The sequence below is a fragment of the Polypterus senegalus genome, chromosome 7 (genome assembly GCF_016835505.1).
Source record: "Polypterus senegalus isolate Bchr_013 chromosome 7, ASM1683550v1, whole genome shotgun sequence".
NCBI lineage: Eukaryota > Metazoa > Chordata > Cladistia > Polypteriformes > Polypteridae > Polypterus > Polypterus senegalus.
This window is the reverse complement of record NC_053160.1, coordinates 44,973,672-44,994,929: the sequence shown is the minus strand read 5'-3', so window position 1 is coordinate 44,994,929 and position 21,258 is coordinate 44,973,672. Positions and strand designations below refer to the sequence as shown.

The 21,258-nt window shown below is 38.7% G+C and overlaps 2 protein-coding genes across 2 annotated transcripts; both read left to right on the top strand.

Moving 5' to 3' along the window:
* Positions 1 to 1,014: 1,014 nt before the first annotated feature.
* On the top strand, positions 1,015 to 2,768 carry LOC120532139 (C-X-C motif chemokine 11-1-like). Its single transcript, XM_039758028.1, has 4 exons — positions 1,015 to 1,144; positions 1,239 to 1,365; positions 1,541 to 1,627; positions 2,276 to 2,768. Exons 1-4 carry the CDS (start codon positions 1,090 to 1,092, stop codon positions 2,286 to 2,288), a joined length of 282 nt encoding a protein of 93 aa, XP_039613962.1. The 5' UTR covers positions 1,015 to 1,089; the 3' UTR covers positions 2,289 to 2,768.
* Positions 2,769 to 18,825: 16,057 nt separating this feature from the next.
* LOC120532138 (C-X-C motif chemokine 11-1-like) lies at positions 18,826 to 20,548 on the top strand. Its single transcript, XM_039758027.1, has 4 exons — positions 18,826 to 18,972; positions 19,070 to 19,196; positions 19,390 to 19,476; positions 20,011 to 20,548. Exons 1-4 carry the CDS (start codon positions 18,918 to 18,920, stop codon positions 20,018 to 20,020), a joined length of 279 nt encoding a protein of 92 aa, XP_039613961.1. The 5' UTR covers positions 18,826 to 18,917; the 3' UTR covers positions 20,021 to 20,548.
* The last annotated feature ends 710 nt before the right edge of the window (positions 20,549 to 21,258 follow it).

The window sequence follows — 21,258 nt, the reverse complement described above, 5'->3', positions numbered from 1 at the left end:
TAATGTGATTTAAAATTCAGGTCAGAGTCAATAATTACCCCTAAATTCTTTACCTCCGTCTTGACTTTTAATCCTACTGGATCATGTTTATTTCTAATACCCTCATTATATCCATTTTTGCCAATCACTAAAATTTCTGTTTTGTCCTTATTTAGTTTGAGAAAATTACTACTCATCCATTCAGAAACACAAATAAGACATTGTGTCAGTAAACCAAGAGAGTCGGGGTCATCAGGTGCTATTGATAACTACAGTTGTGTGCTATCAGCCTAACTAGCCATAGAATTAGGTAATGAGTTTCATTAACAGCTCTACAGGAGATTAGACGGAGTGAAGATGGTGACCATCCAAGACTGTTTGATTCCCTTGACTTAGCCGATCATCTCTTTATTCTTTGACTGCTGGTTAAGGAAAAAAAACAATAAGTAAAAGAAATCTGTCCCATTAGCTGCAGCAATTAGTTACTAATTAAGAAAGTGGCTGGAACAAAAACCTTCAGCCACTGCGGCCCCCCAGGATCTGTGTTAGACACCCCACTATATTTACTTCAAGCTCTTTGCTTAATTCCGGATAAGTATGAGCATTACATGAATGAAAAATATGGTTGGCAAAAATTTTTACTTCATGATTACTCAAGTATAATTAATTCATGGATGGATCTCTACTGCTCATGAACATCCATTTTAAATTATGCAATATTTAAGGAATCAGGTATCAGTTTAATGGCACTGAACTATTTCTCAGAAATGTCATAATTGAAGGAAAAGACAACCATGTACAACACAAGTTACAATATACATTTCAAAATTCAAGACTCTCCAAAAACCTGGAAACTTTCTCTTCCTTTTACTTAAATTTATATCTTACTTTTGCTTTTGTTTGGCTGCTTCTGAGAAATACCCATCTTAGTAGGAAGAAACAGGCTGCATTATAGGGGAGTTCCCCGTGATCCAGACTTGCGGTCTGTGGCTGGTCAGGGCACATGTCAGACTGAATATAAATTCCAAACCAGCCACCCAGCCATCAGACAGAACTTGACATTAATCTTCAAATCAAAGTTCTTTTTGAGAAGCTGGTGTCTCTGTCACAATGATCTGCATGGCGTTTCTTTTCCTTGCTTTCCTTTTGCACCCTGCCACTGAAGGTGAGTATCTGAATTGCACTCATCTTTTCTTTGTATAATTTGTGCTCCTCTCCATGCTGGTGCACTCTTGACTCTCGTTTCCCTGCTCTTTCAGGATCCCCCCTACCCACAAGGGTGCGCTGCAGCTGCATTGGAAGTGGGCTTGACTTCATTCCTCCAGCTCGAATTGAGAAGATTGAAATATTTCCATCCTCTGCAGTTTGTTCACAACTTGAAATTATGTGAGTATTTCATCTTACTAGAGAAAAATATTGACATAATGGAGCAGTGCTGTGATATTTCTAATATGATCTCCAGCCTTTTGCCATCTTTCCAAAATCCCCATAATACCGTCAGAAGAACCTCTTAGAAAACAGCCATCTTGACTTATACTGTATGTTGGATTTCTTTTCTCAGTGTTACCCTGAGGGATACAACACAGAGGTGCATGAATCCAAAATCCAGATTTACTCAAAATATAATCAACAAAGCAAAGAAACAAAGGTAACCTGATAAGTCCTTCATTTTAATACCTAATGTTAAAAAGGCTTGGCAACTCTTAATGTGTACTGTGACTCGTCTAGTTGATAAGTGCTGCACGAGCATATATTTGTTTAAATGTTGATAATTTGAGAGCCTCCCTTGAAGTTTTTGTATTTGTTCATAGTGATGAGCATCTTTCATTCAAAGGTTTAGTAATAACAGTGACACAAGAATGAAATTTAATAATAAAACTGCAAAGTTTTAGTAATATTAGTCATAGTGATTTAAGAATGAGCGACATTATGTGCAGCTGCAGTGAACTCCGTTCAGATTGCTGGCCTGGTCACTGTAAATGTTGCATGTTCTCCTGGTGTTTGTCCGGGTTTTCTTCTGGATACGCCGGCTGTCGTCCTACATCCCAATGACATGCATGTTAGGATGACAGACAACATTAAATTGACAATGTGAGGTGTGTGACCCTGCAATAGACTGGCACGTTATCCAGGGTGGTCTTCTGTCTTGTGCTTGATGCCAGGATACAAGGTCTAAGAATGGATAGACGGAGGGACTCAAGTGAATGGAAACAGTCAAATGAGTTGTTTTATTTATGCATATTTGTAATAATGGCTCATGAATGATTGTTAACAAAGAACTTTCACTGTTTTATAGATCTTTACATTAAGAATCTCACATCTGGTGATAAAGAAAGAAGGCTCAACCACAAAGAGGAAATTTGGCAAACCTACTCTGACCTGAAGCGAATTTAGTAAAACCAAAAGTTTTTGGTTAAGAGTCATTCCAGTCAGTAAACAAATCTTGATTATTATTTATTGAGTAATCAATACATTGTTCTTTGAAAGAAAATAAATTAGAACAATGCGTATAGTAAAACTTGAGAATTTACTAATGATGGCAATTGATTTTGAGAGTAAAATATCTCAAGTATCTACACAAGGATTTCTTTCAGTGTGAACGTGACTGTAATGTTTGCACTTTTAAAGATTTATTGTGTTCATTTAAAAATAGTTTGCATTTTGGCAAATTCTTTTAGGGCAGTTTTGTCCAAGATAGATTATAAAATGTAATTGTAAATTCTGTAATATATCCTTTGTAAATTTCTGTATTTTTTTATTGTCAAAGAATAATTAAAAATATAATTATATACCAGTGCAATGGACTTCTGTTTTTTTCTTGGTTGCTTTGTATCAGCAATGATTGTGGCCCTTCAATTATGAAAGACACTTTACTTTTTGGTGACACTTTATAAAATAAACATTCCTTAGATAGAGACTGCATTGAAGTTCACTGTGTTATAAATAGAAAACCAATCCAGAATTGACTCATTCTGACACCAATGCCCTGAAACATAAAATAATCGTGAGTGTATAAGGCCGTGTGTTTGGGGGTTTCACAGTTTCCCAGGTGTCATAATAAAGTCAAGACTCAAATGGGTTACTGAATGCAATACCTGCTTTATTACTCATTCCAACAACTTAACAATTCATCCCCCATCACTACAACAGACCCCAAATGTCCTATCCAAAAGCATCATGGGAGCTGTAGTGCTTATTAACTAATTATATACAATTTATTGATATATATATATATATATATATATATATATATACAGTATATCTATATTATAATAACAAAATCTTGGGTTGAGACGTGATCATCTCGGAGAGACAATTTAACATCACGCGAGACTAGACATTACAACCTTATGAAGCAAGACCCGTGCCTTGTCTCACGGTGTGACAAAGGGCAGCTTCTGTACAGGCTTTTATATGATCGATGCGCACCGTGTCTAGCAGAGCACACAGCCTGGCAGCAGGAGTAGCAAGACAGCAGCTGATCCATCCGCATTTCCTTAGCGTGCGTTCAGCCTCCCCTCTTCACAATGCAAGCAAGAGAGACGCAAAGTGGTTGGTGCCTAGTGCACCCCAGGTGGGATGGGGTGGGCAAGCGAAGCAAGGACAGCTGCTGTACAGGCTTTTAAATGATTGACGTGCAGCACGACAAGCAGAACACGCAGTACGCCAGCAGGAGCCGCAAGACAGCAGCTGATCCCACTGCATCTCCTTAGCGTGTGTTCAGCAACCCCTTCACAATGAGAGTGGCAGAGATGCGAAGTGGCTGGTGCATAGTGTGCCCTGGGGGTGGAGGGGGTAGGCGAGTGAAGCAAGCAGGGGGGAAAGCCCCCTAGTATATATAAACTGTACAAAGTATATATATATATATATATATATACACATCTCACCACACCAGGTTTGTGTTGGATTTCCTTCCATATACCAAAGTGTGCAGGTTTGGTTAACTGGAAGTTCTGTCTTGCGCCTAATGTTGCTGCTATCAGCTGTGGCCCCCATGACCCTAAACTGGTTTTGCCATATTCAAAGATGGCTAATGGTTGGCTTAATTTAAAACATCATCTTATTCATTTTTTAATATGTGGTCCTTTATAGCTTCCAGTGCAAATAAAGCTGATGCTGTTTTATGCAGGGAATTTTATGAAAAAAATATTAAATCATAATCAAGAGCTCCACAAGCTGAAAGTCTTTGGACTGAAACAAAATGAAAATAAGAGACATTGAAGAAGATCGCACGGAAGGGTGGCCAGTGTGGTGAACAATAAGAGATATTCTTGAACATAAGAAGCCACAAATTCCAAGGGCTATTCGTTTTCACTTAGCACTTTTCCTAGCTTTGAGTCGGTGGTAACTGTTTTTTTTCCTATGTGAAAAACTGCTTCTGAAAACATACAAACATAAACAGCATTTCTCAAACCTGTCAGCAGAAGTATATCATTTGCTGTTGTACTATTTCCCCATGATTGTGTGTTTTTTGTGTTAAGAGGGTCACATGCTTGCATTTTATTAGATGTCATTTTACTGCTCTGTACGGTGAGAAAGTTTGAGACTGACTCCACAGATGTAGTGTGAGAAAGAGTGCAGAATGGTGAAAGATGTGCCCGGCCACAGTGGTTTAGATGGGATCATGCGGACTGGGAAGATGACATCACCCCGATTGTTTGCTGCTCCATACTGCCTGTGACAGAAATGATTGTTAGATCCATATTAGGTTACTTATGGCCACATATCTCAGGGGTTTGCATTTTTTTTCCTTCAACCTAATGTGCTGGCCTTACTATATGGAAGTAACTTGAAGAACAGCAAATTTTTTGTACTGCTGTAGCAGACACGGCAGATAGTGAAGCAACTGTCTGCTTTATTGAGAATCTGTGCTTCAGTATTTAAAGCCAGCCACAGAACTCTGAAGTCCAATGCAGCGCTTCAGTACATCAACTCGGTTAAGTTTTCACTGATTGTGGAAGAAGCAGCCTAATCTTACTGCTGGGTGTCACTCCATATACTGTACTCTTCCTTTGATGGAAGTGGTTTTGTCTTGGTAGAGTAATATTTTATTCCCCTTTTGTATTATTAATGTGTAGCCTTTGTCAGAATGCCTCAAATCTCCCAGACTTACCACTGTTTATAAGGTATTGTACATATAAATTCTCCCCACCTTCCCTTCTACATCTATAACTTTGGGCAATTAGGTGTAGTAAAAGACAAGCAGGAGTTAAGTTACAATTTAAATAATGTATTATTGATAATATTAATAAATAATAACAATATGCAAAGTACATTTGAATATTGGCAACCATACAACCTGTAAAATGTTGATGTGTAGTTTCAGGCAGCACACAGACTTGTAGTTACTTAAAAATGTCTCTAGTTAAGGCACCATTTTTGGTCAGCTTTCTTCAGAACAGGCTGCATGCCTGTCTCAATATGGCTGCCGAGCTATGCTCTTCATTGTGTTGTCTTTTTCAGTTCATGGTGTGTGAGATGCTCCTTCATCATTTGGTAATAGAGAGAGAGAGCGAGGGGTAAAGCAAGCAAATTCATAGATTTTCTATCCAGCCCCTAGAGCCAATATGATATCATGGTACTTAAAGGCTTCTGATACAAGCCAGTTCCAAACAGCCATACTTCGGACCAATGGGGCAGAGGATACCTTCACATCTGTCCCCAAAACCATTTGTTGAGGTGAAGTTTGCCAGTTAGGCAGTCTGCTTTCCTGTGGGGGTTGACTGAGAGAAACCTGCAGAGAAACACTTGCCAAACTTGTCTGAGGCACTTCCCCCAACTCTGTCGTAAAATTCACTATCCTGATTTAGTCCTAGGGGGTAAACATGCTTCTCACTAATGAAATACTAATATTGCATTGCTTTGCCTAAGTTACAAATATATGTTATAAAGACATACAAAATATTTATCAACTTATATTCAAAATGTCACACCACAACAGAAGCATTTTTATTTTCAGTAAGTTTATGAGAATTACTAGAGTTAAAGTTTGCAGTTTAATTTACAGGACGCAGTAAATCAAAAGAGGAACAACATATTGAATCTGAGTGAAAGCAGAGTTACTGAAGAAAGTCAACATAGCCTTTTGTATTTCCTTTCTGCTTTGTGAGAAGCTGCAGTACATTTATCAGAACCTTCCTGTTTGGACAAAAACAGGAATATTAGTAAAGATTAGATTTATTCTAGTAAACTGGGGACTTCTTGGAGAAAATAATTTAAGTGAAGACAGTTGAACTGAGCTGACATACTGGTGGCTCTGAGGATGAAGATCTGTGTTGGTGTCTGGAAGGCTGCTGGTTCAAATCCCTGCTACTGCCAAAAGAGATCCTCCTCTGCTGGGCCCTTAAGCAAGGCCCTTAACCTGCAATTGTTTCATGGGTGCTCTGCAATGGCTCACCCTGTGCTCTGACCCCAAGGGGTATGTGAAAAATAGAAAAATCCTAATACAAGAAATTGTATAAGGTGAAATAAAGAACAAATTTGAGTTGCTGCCTCCTAAAAGGCTGGCTATGGGAATTGGTATGGATGTTCCTATTCTTCTATTGGTGAAACAGTGTTTACTGTGTGACCCACTTTCCTACTTACTTTGCATTAATGTGCATGTGTAAGGGTGGGAAGATTGTTCCTGCTTTAAAGGGCAGCGAGCATGGTTTGTGCTAACTCTGCTTGTAGTGCTTTATGTGGTGGGAATCCGAGCCCTGTGAAAATGCAGGGTACAATGATTTCTGTTAACGTTTTCTCATCTTTTCTCTTTAACCACACATGCCCTAAACTCTATGATATGCATGAGAAGTCCTCTTACAAATGCCCCTTTTTAATTATACAGTGACATCACTATTTAAATTAAAGGTGCTACGGCTGAATGTCAAACTATTTTAGGTTCCGTAAAGAACCAGAAAGATCCTTTATTTATTTAGATCCATCCATCAATCATCCAACCCGCTATCTCCTAACTACACTGTCATGGGGGTCTGCTGGAGCCAATCCCAGACAACACAGGGCGCAAGGCAGGAAATAAACCCCGGGCAGGGCACCAGCCCACCGCAGGGTGCGCACACACGCACCATGCACACACTAGGGACAATTTAGAATCGCCAATGCACCTAACCGGCATGTCTTTGGACTGTGGGAGGAAACTGGAGTACCCGGAGGAAACCCACCCAGACATGGGGAGAACATGCAAACTCCATACAGGGAGTTTCCTAACTGCGAAGCAGCAGCGCTACCCACTACGCAACCGTGCCACAGAATATACCAGATTTATAAAATACCACTGGGTCCCTGATTTTAAAAAGACTTTAAAAGGATTCTTCCTATATACAATCACACAGACTAAGTTCACATTTTCTTGATGTGCTCTATCTTGTTAGTTAGCCCAATATACATTACAGTTTTCATATTTTTCCACATGTTAGAAACAGTGTAGCGAGCGGCCGGTGCTCCTGTCCAGTTGGGATGTCCCCATGCTGGGAGGACCGGGGGAGCAACCATGGCCAGAGTGTTACCTCCCCCGGGACCCTAGACGGCAACCCTCTGGGTGGCAGCGGTGCCTCGGACTCCCAAGGGCTTCATGGGAGTTGGAGTGTGGTGCAGCCCTATTGAGATCCGTAGGCGCGCCAGGGGGTGCTGCAGCAGAAGCCGCTGAGCCCTTATGGGCAGTGTTTTCGCCACATCCAGAAGTGCTGCCGGAAATGAGCGATCAAGCACCTGGAGCACTTCCATGTGCCTAATAAAAGGAGCCAGCAGCCATTACTCGGAAGCCAGAGTTGGGAGGAGGGAGACAAGACTTGCTGAAGAGGAGTGGAGGAAAGAAGAAGAAAATTTGTGTTGTGTCTTTAGCTTAAGTACTGGGACTGTGTTGTGGATGTGGGAACAGGGGAAGATGTGGCCCACAGGCGAAGATAAATAAACATTTGTTTTATATGCATGTGCCTCCTGTGTTTGTCTGTGCTGGGTTGGTTGGCTGGTACGGTCCATAGTGGTCTTGTCACAACACTTACAATACCCTAGGAACCAATTCCATATGCAAAGAACCCTTCAAAGTTTAAAGTGGTCCTCTATCAATCGATGATTCTACAAAGAACCACACATCCCAGTAAAGCACCATTTTAGAACCTTTATTTTTAAGAGTGTAGGGCAAAGTTTGCTGCACTAGTCATTTGCCTATACTTCTATGAATAAACACTTTGGCTACTAAATCCATTTTAGGTTATTCTTGATGGATGCTTTCATCTGTGTAGACTTTTTCAGGTGGCTGACAAATATTGAATTCCTTCAAAATGTGGTTTGGATATTCTTAAATGAACAGTAGTATGTTAGGAACTCAGAGATATCAGTTTAGATTTGCCGATTAACTTCTGCATATTTGGGATATTTGGGATGCATGGATAGAAGATGTGGCCTACTTTAGAAATAAACGTTAGAGGGGACCACTGAGGCTGAAGTACTAACTGCTGCATCACCCTAAAGTAAACTTCATTTTGGGCTATGAACAAAACCACACAAGAGAATTCTGAAAAGGGTGGGATTTCAGGTGGGAAAGGCTCATTTGATAACTGTGAAGTAAGTCAAAGGATATAAATGCGCTGCTGTTGTTATCGCTGTGAAGATCAAGGTCTCCTTCTTACCAGTGGGTCACGACAGATATCTTGTGGTTGCAGTGGTGATCTTTTTAAAGTGGTGGTTTCCAGGGATGTAGGAGGAGTTGGTTGGATGTTACTGGTCTTCATCCAGGGCGATTAACTTTGCTGCTGAAAGGGAAATGGATAGATGTGAGCTCTTGGGCTTGTTTTTGCAACACTTACCTCTGTTCCTACCTGAGCCCACTCCATCAGGGCTCAATTTGATAATCACAGTCATGACAGAATCTAGTCAGCCTTCTCAGTTTTCACATATCAGTACATTTTACTCTTATTAGATTTTGTATGAGGTTTAGCCATCCCAGCACTCTCCTTTTTTAGATTTTCTAATGCTGTTACTTTTGCTTCTGTTGATATTGATAACATCTTCTTTTCATTCTTGCATTCTACATTGAATTCAGAAAGTTTTCAGACCCCTACTCTTTGGTACACTTTATTGTGTTGTAGATTTAATTTTAAATAAATACATTTTTCATTTTATCAAATCAATTTACACTTAATAACCCATAATGCCAAAGTGAAAATGTTTTCAGAAATGTCTGAAAATGTTTTAAAAATCAAAATCTTTCATTTATTTAAGTATTAAGACCATGTGATGTTCTACTCCAAATGTGGTCAAGTACGTCCTGTTTGATTTAATTAGCCTTGAGATACATCTAGAACTTGATTGGAGTCTACATGTGGCAAATGCTTTTGACTGGACATCATTTAAAAAGACTCACACTTTTGTGTGTGTGGTCTCATAGTTCACACTGCATGTCAGAACAAAAAGCAAACCATAATATCCAAGGAAGTCTCAGTAGACCTCCATGATAAAACTGTGGTGAGACATAGATCTGGGCAAGGGGATAAAACAATTTCTAAAGCTTTGAGTATTCTGGGAGCACAGTAACCTCAATAATGGTGAAATGGAAGAATTTTGAACCCACAAGAACTCTTCCTAGAATTGGCCATCTGGCCAAACTGAGTAAACAGGAAATGAGGGCCTTGGTCATGGAGGTGCTTCACTCATGCTATTGAAAATTAAATTGGTAAATCCTGAGACAACTTGTCCTTATTGTGAATGTGGCCTTCTTCTTCTTCTTCCTTGTATGGGTTTGTTACCTACTGTCATGATTTTCCAGCATTTTCCCCTTGGCTGTGTTGTGGATATGAAGGGATCAAAACAGTTGTGTTTTTTGTTTGTAGTGTCTAAATTCATGTCATTTATTTGCATTCATGTCTCTTCTATTTATTACATACATTTTTCTTTGTGTTTGTAAGTGAATGTGGCCTTGGTTATGTCCGTTGTGTTCTGAGGGTGGTTCCCCAAGGGGTGGGGCCACCTGCCAATCACTGCCAGGAATGGTCCTCCAGCCTTATTTAAGTGAGGACATCCCATAGTTCCTGGTGGTTCATTTGAATGCAGTAGGGAGTGGTAACTTATTGTGAGTTCCTGTCTTTGCTCTTGTGTTTTGATTGTCTGGAATTTTGAACCGGTGCTCTGTTTTTCACTGCGTCTCTGGATTGGGGCTTACAAAATATGTTTATTGATGAAGTGCTTATTGATATTTTGAACCTCTGCTCTGATTCGACCATCACCTTTGGATTCTGTTTTTGGGCTTTTTTGCTGTGTCTGCTTTGCCTCTTCAGGCATCTCCTTTGAGCTCTTCGAATCATTCTGTTTTACAGTACCTTTGTGAAAATAAACCTTTTATTTTTTCAAACAGATTTGTCTCAGCCCTTGTGTTTTACCCTCGGCAAGTGGGCAACTTTAGAAAGTTTTTTTGAACTGTTGCTTTTGGGACTTTCTAGTTTCACAACACCTACTGCATATATTACCCCTTCTTTGTTTCTTTGTTCTATTTAATGTACACCAACATCAGGATTAGGCTGCAACTCTGCCTGTAGCTCCTCCTTTTGGACACATTTGAGCTTGACGTCTGCTCTTAGCTTTGGCTTTCATGTGAGGTTTTCACCTCATTCTACTCATCTCTACTGGTTAAACTGCAAATAATGCAGAGGTGGGGCCCAAAATGAAAAAGGCAGTTCAACTCTTGTGTGGTTGCTTTAAAATAGACATAAAGTAGATTCTAGTACTTTCTTTTTTATTATTTTTGCAAAATATTGTGGTATTTTTGACCTTTTAGGCCTAAGAGAAGGTTTATGGATGTGGTGAGAGAGGACATGCAGGTGATGGTGTAACAGAACAAGATGCAGAGGACAGAAAGATATGGAAGAAGATGATCCGCTGTGACAACGCCTAAAGGGAGCAGCCGAAAGAAGAAGAAGAAGTTTGTTTTTCAGACTTACCTTTGTCTGGTATGTTTGTGAGTGTGTGGATATTATTGACTATGTACTGACTAGAGAATAAATCATTATATTTTTATTATGAAAGAGTGGGAGAAAGAGATAGTCAAGAAAACAAAGTAAGGCCAATACCACAAAATCAAAGAAAACCAATTGTTTAAACAAAATGCTAACAGTAGGAACTGTTGTTAAAGAGTACAAGCAGGGGTCAAAGTCAGAAGTAATCGCTATGAACCACAAATTATTAGTAACACCCGTGCAACTGCATATCCTTGCAATTATTTAATCAGCTCATCATTTAACACCAGCACACTGCATACGATTATGCAGATACAGGTCATGAGCTTCAGTTCATTTTCACATCAAACACCAGAATAGCAGAAAAAACATGATCTCGGTGATTTCAACTACGGCTTGATTGTTGGTGCCAGATAGGTTTGTCTGACTATTTCTGTAACTGCCGATCTCCTGGAATTTTCATGCACAGCAGTCTTTAGAGTTTACTCAGAATTGTGAGAAAAACAAACAACATTCAGTGTGCATCAGTTCTGTAGACAGAAACATCTTACTGATAAGAGAGGTCAGAGGAGAATGGCCAGACTGGTTGGGGCTGACAGAAAGGTTACATCAGCGTTTCTCAGCCTTTAAGTATTTGCGACCCGAGTTTTCATAACAGTTTTAATCACGACCCCCCTAAGGTTTTTTGAAAGAAGCCCACTAATACCAATTTGTTCTTTTTTCATTAATGATATATCATAGATGCATATTTTATTATACCTACTTAAAAAATCTGGAATAGCCTGCCAAAAGGAATTCGCCAGGCTGATACAGTGGAGCTCTTTAAAAAACTGCTGAAAACACATTACTTTAACATGGCCTTCTCCTAACTTCACTTTAACTTAAACCGGATACTTTGTATGTTCAATTCATCATAATAATTATTCACAGTGGCTCTAAAATCCGTACTGACCCCTACTCTCTTTTCTGTTTATTTTTCTGGTTTCTTTGTGGTGGCGGCCTGCACCACCACCACCTACTCAAAGCATCATGATGCTCCAACATTGATGGACTGAAAGCCAGAAGTCTACGTGACCATCATCATCAGGTCCTTCCATGAACACCCTAAATCCAAAGAGGACTGTTTCATTTATGTTAGGTAGATTGCCCAGAGGGGACTGGGTGGTCTCATGGTCTGGAATCCCTACAGATTTTATTTTTTTTCTCCAGCCATCTGGAGTTTTTTTGGTTTTTTTTTTGTTTGTTTTTTCTGTCCACCCTGGCCATTGGTCCTTACTTATTCTATGTTAATTAATGTTGACTTATTTTTATTTTTTACTGTGTCTTCTATTTTTCTATTCTCCATTTTGTAAAGCACTTTGAGCTACATTTTTTTTGTATGAAAAGGTGCTATATATATAAATGTTGTTGTTGTTGTTAGCTTTTATCAACATTTATCTAACTCTATATTTATTTTTCTAGTGTCAGAATGTAGTTTAAGTTAATTTGTTTTGGTTTCAATAGATGTATTGTTCATATTTTTGATTCTTGTTTTCTTTTTTTCACAACTTCGCGCCACCCTTTTTGTAACTTCACGCCCCCCTAGGGGGTCCCGCCCCACAGTTTGAGAACCACTGGGTTACATTCATTCTTATAACAACTCTGTATAACTGTGGTGAGCAGGAAAGCATCTCAGAATGCACAACACTCTGGACTATGACATGCATGGACTATAACAGCAGAAGATCAGGTTGGATTCCACCCTTGTCAGCAAAGTACAGAAAGCAGAGGCTGCAGTGGGCACAGACTCACCAAAATTGGACAGTCGAAGACTGGAAAACAGTATCCTGGTCTGATGAATCTTCTGCTGAGCACACAATTACAGTAGTTGGGCCTGAATGTGGTGCAAACAGCCTGAATCCATACACCCAACCCGTGTTGTGTCAAAAGTTCACGCTGGTGGAAATGGTGTAATTGTTTGGGAAATCTTTTCTTGAAGCACATAGGGCCTTCTAATATCAATCAATCAGCGCTTGAAAGCCACAGCCATTCTGAGTATTTTTGTTGACCATGTGGATCCCATCATATCCACAATTTACCCATCCTCCAATGGCTATTTCCAGCATGATAATGCACCATGTAACAAAGCAAAAGTCATCTCAAAACTAGTTTTCTGAATGGGACAATGCGTTAATTGTTCTTCAGTGCCTTTCCCAGTCACAAGATCTGAATCAAATTGAACACTTTTGGAATGTGACAGAAGAGCAGATTTAGTGAATGAATGCACAGCTGGCCACTGAGAAATATAAATGTAAGTTGTGTGAGGTAATCATGTCAACATGGACCCAAATTGCAAAGGGAATTGTTTCAACATCTTGTGGAATCCATGCAATGAAGAACTGAGATTGTTTGAAGAACAAAAATAGGCCCTACACAGTGTTCATATAGTGATCCTAATAATTATCACGGTCTGGGGCCTTAAAGCCAGCTGTGCCTGTTGGCTCGTTGTTTTACACTTCATTCTTCCAGAATGACCTCATCATCTAAGAACACACAGCTTGAGGGGCACACTTAAAAGAATGCCCACTTCCAAAAGTGTGGCCTGATTGCACAAAGACGACATATAGGAGATGAGAAAAAGTGTGTTACAACAATCATAAGTCTTGAATTAGCTTCAGCACAGCATTTCAAAGTATTCTGTAATGGATCACATTGTAAATTAACAACAACATTTATTTATACAGCACATTTTCATACAAAAAAATGTAGCTCAAAGTGCTTTACAAAATGAAGAATAGAAAAATAAAAGACACAGTAAGAAAACAAAATAAGTCAACATTAATTAACACAGAATAAATAAGGTCCGATGGTCAGGGTGGACAGAAAAAACAAAACAAAAAAAAAACTCCAGACAGCTGGAGAAAAAAAAAATCTGCAGGGATTTAGATTAGACTTTGTTTGTTCAGCACTATATGGATATTAGTAAGGTGGTGTTTTTGTATACTACACTACTGTATAAGACCTTGAAATACACAGACATTCTTGGCTGCACACTTCCGATCTCAGCACATTCAGCTCATATTGCACACATATAGGGAAAATAATTGTCTATAGAATGACAAGGTTGTCTCTTGCATAAATTTTGTTTTTAGACAGAAAAGAAAAATAAGATATAAACTACAAAGCTTAAACAAGATTGTTTCAAAAGTCTTTGCTGTCTGTCGATAAGGAATCTCCCTTTAACACTGCAAAACTGAAACAGGAACTTGGCATTCTGCTGCAGCGCTGGCATTTTGGAAGTATCCATTTTTATTTAGAGCTGGGTAGGCAGGAAAATTAACATTACACAAAACACAACTACACTACCATGGCAGAGGATACGATCTCATTAAACACATGGTATGGCAAGAGGATCTTAAACTCTTTCAGTGGTCTGAGAGTTGACAACATGGAATTTACAAAACCTAAAGGAAACCAGAGTGGGTGCAAAGAGTAAACCACAAAATGTTCAGCACTGAACTTTTGCACTTCTTCTGCTTCTGCTTTTACCCACTTCACTTTTATTCACATGCCACCATGTCTTTAACAAGATATTTTTATGAAGGTAGCCCACTCCTTTTAAAAATCAATTGCTGTTGAACATGTTATGGGTGTCAGAAGACATAAATGTAGCTCTCAAAAATTTCTGTAGAATAATTTCCATTTTTAGGAAATGAGATGACTGCTGCATGGTCTAAAATCCCCAGTCTGTCCTCATCTTGCTCTGTCCACTTCCTGCTAGATCTCTTCTCTGCCTTTGACATTGTCAACCACCAGACCCCTCTGGACACATTCTCTGCCCCTTGGATCACTGGGACTGACATCAGGTGGTCTGAGCCCTACCTCTTGGACAAATCCTACCATGTGTTCTGGTTAGGAGAGAAGTCAAGAGTGCACCAGGAAAGCATGGGGGTGCCCTAAGGATTGGTGCAAAGTCTTCTCCGCTTCTTTCTATACACCTTCTTACTAGGTCCTATCATCCCCACCTAGGTTTTATCTTATCAGTGCTATGTCAATTATATGCAGCTGTTGTTCCCTCCATTCATCTGGATGAAGAAACTTCACCCCAGCTGAACATGGCAATGACGAACCTTCTTGTTAACCTAGCTTGTCCATCCATTCAGCACCCCATTTTTACTCAGCTTGGTTAATTATCGCTAACACCGGCCAAGTCCGTACACAACCTTGGGGTGGTGATCAATGGCCAGCTGTCCTTCACTGGCCATGTTGCAACAGTCACTCAGTCTTGTCGATTCACTCTCTACAATATTTGTAAAATCAGACTGTATCTGACAGAGTATGCAGCAAAACTCCTGATCCATGCTTTGGTCTTGTCACGTTTGGACTACTGCAACTCTTTTCTGGCAGGAGTACCAGCATGTGTCACCAAACACCTGCAGATAATCCAAAATGCAAGGCATGTCTAGTGTTCAACCAGTTGAGGTTGGCACATGTCATTCTTGTTTTCTGATCACTACATTGGCTACACGATGCAGCACATATTAAGCTCTACAGAATACTCATTTGGTTAGCACCTATACTTATGGACATACCTGTGAGGTCCTATGCTCCTCCTTGGCCACTCAGGTCTGCTGACGAACAGCATGTGGTGTTGACACCTCTGCATGGCACCAAATCTCAATCCAGCTTATTTTCACATGTAACTCCTAGCTGATGGAATGAGCTGCCTACCTTCATTCGAAATGGTGACACCACAATGTGTTTAAGGAAAGTTTGAAGATGAAGAGTTTGAAGACTCTTTTGTTTGGTTAATTTCTGTCTAATTGGTATTAGCTGTCAGGATTTATAACCAATAAATTGTAACTATCTTGTGTTTTTCCCTAACAGGACTACCTGATAAAGACATACATTGTTTAAAATAGCGAGAAATAACAGGAGAAAGATTTGTGGTGCCAGCAGGTAACCCCAATTTAATGTACAAGTTGAAGTGTTTTTTTTTTTTTCACTGGCAAGAATCTTAAATCAAAAAAAGAAAATCTGAGCACATTTCACTAGTCTTAGTTTCATTACACTGGTTGCCTGTATCATTAAGAACTAATTTTAAAATGCTTGCAATTATATGTAAGGATCCTAAAAATCTTAAACTTTCTTATATTGTGGGCTGTTTGCCCCCCTTGCACTTTTAAATCATTTAACACTGGTTTGTTTATTATTCTAAGAGCAGAGCATACGAGAACTGAGAAGGTGGTCTTTACACCAAAAATCCAGAAGGCTTTACCAATAGAGATGTGCTGGGCTAACACCGTGGAACATTTAAAGAAACATCCCACAACCCACTTCTTCAATTTGGCCTTTTCATACTGTAATTTCTTGTTTACACCGCCTGTAGACATTGCAATATTATACACTTAAGCGATTTGCTCTGGTCTCTAACCACTGCTTTTCTTGGTTTTTTTTTTCTAGTTTCTGTAGTGGCTTCCTGCACTCTGTGGTCACCTTTTGGTTTTGGGAGGAATGTGGATACTCCAACTGCTGATGAGACCTTCGTCAAATCTACTAGGACAGTGCATTGTAACAATAATGAACAACTGTCACATTTATGTATTGTAGAATCCCCAGGGGTTGCTGTGCTTTTGGCAGTGGAACTCCTGCAGGTTTTTTATTCTCCAGAATCTCATCATTATTTTTCTGTTTTCCTCTCCTGTCTGTCCGTCTGACTATAGCTTATAACAGGGGTGCTCAATACGTTGATCAAGATTGACTGGTAGATCAGAAGGGTAGTACAGGTAGATCTCATTGCATTCAAAAAAATGTTTTTTAAACGTTAGTCTATCATATATCCTCCCTATGGCATTTGCCACTTGATTGACATACAGGGCGGCCAGTCTGAAATCTCTTTTCTTCTAACACACTGGTCATCCCGCACATACGATCAAACGCGTGAGCTACTGCAAAACTCTGGTTATCTAAGTGATCTAGTTAGCCTTCCAATTTATATCGACTAAAGAAGGGATGTGGAATTGGAAGAGGATTTTTTTTCTCTCACAATGTCACAATCAAAGTGCGTTTGTCTGATCTGTCAATCTATCATTGCTATTCCAAAGAAGGAAAATGTGGAAAGGCACTTTCAAACTGTTCATAAAAACTACGAAACTGACTTCCTTCCGAAAAGCGATCTGAGAAAGAGAAAGGAGAGGGAACTAAAATCACAGTTAATCGTACAGCCGTCATTTTTTCACTCTGCTGAATTCAAAAGCAAAGGCAGACACACCGAAGCATCGTTCCGTGTGAGTCACTTGATCATTAAGCATACAAAATCCCTCCAAGAAGAAAAATTCCTGCTGAGATTTTGAGACCCCCGGCCGGAGAAAAAGAAGTTTCTCCTTGTCATTAAACATGCAGAATACAATCAACTTAATAACGATCTGACCAACATGTTGAATGAGCTTAATTTACAGCTGCAAGGAAAACACAAAACCATGGTCAATATGATTAGCTCAGTTAATGCTTTCAAATGAAAAATGCAACATCTGTCCTCAAAACTGCAGCACTTTGATTTGGGAAACATCCAAAACCTTGCGTCAGAGCTGGAGACGCAATGGAAGGCGTGTGTGCAACTTGACAGCATACGTTTCACAGAGCAGATTGAAAATTCTCTGTCAGACTTTGACAGACGGTTTCAAGACTCAGCTTTACTTAACTTATATTCCGACGCTGACTTTCTATATTCAGGAGTGACTTTATATGTTGCAACACTGACTTTACATAATCAGGCTTTGACTTTATATATTCCGCCGCTGACTTTATATAATCAGGTTTTGGTGTTATATATTCTGAAAATCATTATATTTGCCTGTTTGGCACGCCATATAAATTATATTCAGTATGCAATATAAATAAAAATAAGTATTTACTATGTATATATATATATATATATATATATATATATTCTTTTCTGATCTTAACCTTTTTAAAACAGGGCCCTGAGGCTAAAAATAATTTTATTACCTAGGTCCCTGATGTTAAAATTTTGTTTTATGTTTTTTTTCTACCCCTCACTCTTACCCTTTGACCTGGTCATTTTAAAAGTAGCTTGCAAGCCAAAAAAGTCTGGGAAGCCCTGACTTATAACTAAAAAGTGTTGTTTTGTTAATAATTATTTACAATAGGCTTACCTTTTTGTAACTGTAATTCTTTCTTTGAAACACTTTAGGTGCTGCAAAAATGCATCTACAGTATTACTCATTTACAATTATGTAACAAGACATTAACAAAGACTTCATTGAATCATCATAACACTTACAAGGCATCAGTAAAGCGTCTGTTCATTTCTGTAATGTGACCGACTAACAAAATGCCCCTTTGGGGTGGTCTTCTCGTGATATTCCATATTTAGTATAAGATCCGTGAATCCTTCACATTAATAAGTAATTTTACCATCATGTCAATATGCCGCACTGCACAGAGATGAATACCCTATCTACTGATAAATTCTGAAAACCAAAAGAAACCTTGGTTAAAGTCTTGTTACGTAAGAGTAAATGAGTAATAGATACATTTTTGCAGTGCCCTAACTAAAGTGTTTCCCATTCTTTAACTTGGTGTAAAGCAGTATGAGCTACACTTTGTGTGTGAAAATATGCTATATAAAAAAATGTTGACAATTTGATTTTGTAAATGGTTTACCTTCCACCTCTCAAACACACTAATTGTTTATTTTCATTTTTGAATTAATGAAGATCAAATTATTTATTTCCAAATTCAACTTGCAAACTTTCTTTTCCTACAGTCTGCACTGCTTACGGGAAGTAATCCTCTTGTAAGAAGAGGCAGACTGCACAATGGACAACAGATTAGGGAAATCCCAGTTTTTTCCAGAATTTCTGCTTACAGTCAGCAGGACTGGGTGTAAAGAGAGTATAAATTCAAAGAGGGCCAGCTAATGGGCACAGCATGCAGCATTAATCTCAAGAAATCAGAATTATCCTCAAAGACACAGGACTCTTAAGTACAATGATCTGTATAGTATTTGTTTTCCTTGCTTTTCTCCTGCATCCTGCCATTGAAGGTGAGTATCTGAATCAGAATTTCTGATCTTTTTTTGTGTCATTTCTGATGGTCTCTGTGGTTTTGTGGTCTTGACTCTCATCTCTCTGTTCTTTCAGGATCCCCACTTCCAAGCAAGGGCCGCTGCATCTGCATAGGAAGTGGGGCTAACTTTATTTCTCCAGCGCACATCAAGACGATGGAAATATTTCCGTCTTCCGCATTCTGCGCACAGATCGAGATAATGTAAGTATTTGAATTTACTTGTCTATTATTGCAAATTGATAAAGCTGAATCGAAATGGTGACATGAATAGTGTCATTTCTGTTTTTTCAGTCTCAAGCTTAGTGGTTTCTGTCATCCAACTAGGCAGACAGAATCACCTTTTTGAAATTGTGTTTTAAGCTAACAGCTAATCTTTTCTTTTTTTAATTTTCAGTGTTACTCTGAAAGATAAAACAAAGAAATGCTTGAATCCCAAATCCAAATTTACCCTGAAGATCATGAAAAATGCAAAGAAATCAAGGTAATTAAAAAAAGATGGCAGTGATTCTGCACACCAAAGTCATCTGCTTATCTCTTTCATTCAGCACTAGGTTACAGTCTACTTTTTAACAAAATAGTTTCTAATTGTGTTTATTATGTAGCAACATAAAATCCAGATTTCTGTTTGTTTACTTTATTATTTAAATGTATTATAATTAGGTGTTTATGTCATATATAGTATATATGTTTTAAATTATGTAAGATTAGTACTCCTATAATGGACTAGACAGTTTATAAGTGAGCTGCTGTTAAATGTCAGGCTTCAAAATTGAAAAATAATCAGGCATTTGTCTTTTTATTGCGTGATATAATATCATCCTTATTGTAAAATAAGTCATTTCTTTTGGACTGCCTGGTGCTCGACCCAGAGTTGGTTCTTATTTTCAAACCATGATAGGGTTTGACTCCTCATGACCCAATATCAAAGTAAGCTTGTTGTAAGCACATGCATAGATGGGCCTGGGAAATGTGTTGGCAGGAACTGTGCTTATAATCATTTTATGTTGTTTTCCAGACACTCATGATTCGCATCCCATCTCTGAAGACATAACAAAGTTAAGCCTAAGGGTAAAGGGGCCTTCACGTTCTTCCGATTTTATTTGGAATCAATCTCATTCTGCTTTGCCTGCCTTAAGTGTCTGCCAGGTCTGGTAGCTAAAAACGTGATATAAAAGCAATGTGATCATGAATTTTTAAATGGATTTCAGATGCCTGATTTCTCCTGTATTGACCAACCTGATTTTGTACTGGAGAATGTTGCATGAATAATAAAAGAAAACATTGATATATTATTTTTATTATAATGAAAGCTGTACAGTTGAAAAGGATGTTAAAGGAGTCAATTTCTATAAGCTCTGGTACTCTTGTAAATAATATTTATTTTTCCAGTGCTCAAGTATAAGTGTCTTGTTCAATATGCTGCTCTGATGAAGATAATATGTTCTTGTAAACTGTTATATTTTGTCAAATGCCATAATTAACAGATATTCATTGTACAAGTGCTGCAGTAATATGGATGAAATTCCATACTTTTATATAAATAAAAATAGACTTTTTTATAAACATCTGGGAGTGTGTTTAATATGCAAAGGCTGACAAAAGGATTTTTTTAATGCAAAAGTGATTGATGAACTTTACAAGGTCCAGTAACACGCTGACTTTGTGCGGTCCTGATAACAGCTGTTCTTGGTAGCCTCATTTCATAACCTTTCCCACCCTCACGGACCTGGAATAAGTCATAAATAATAGACAGCTAGGGAGCTGTTGTTGTTGTTAGGTGTCATCGAGTCGGTTCTGACTCATAGCCACCCTGTGTACAACAAAGTGAAATATTGTCCAATCCTTAGCCATCCTCACCATTTCTTCCTCGTCTGAACCCATTGTTCCAGCCACTGTGTCAATCCGCCTGAGACAGGGCCTTCCTCTCTTCCTCTTTCCTTCTCCTTTACTGAGCATGATGTCTTTTTCCATCGAAAGTCCAGCATACTGTTCACATTAAAGATCCAGTATAATTAAAATAAAATAAAGCAAAAAGACCATAAAATATGAACACAGTTATTTACATACAATATGCATAAATGCACATCCCGCTCAGCACAGTCTATATTGTGGGTATAGACTTGTAGCCCCTTTGACCATCAGTTGGACTGAGCATTCAAAAAAGAATACGTAATACACAATATAACATCAGTTTTTAAAAATGTATTTAGCATAAATATGTATATAAATGTATAGGACAAGAGGCCACCAGGTGAACTGTAAG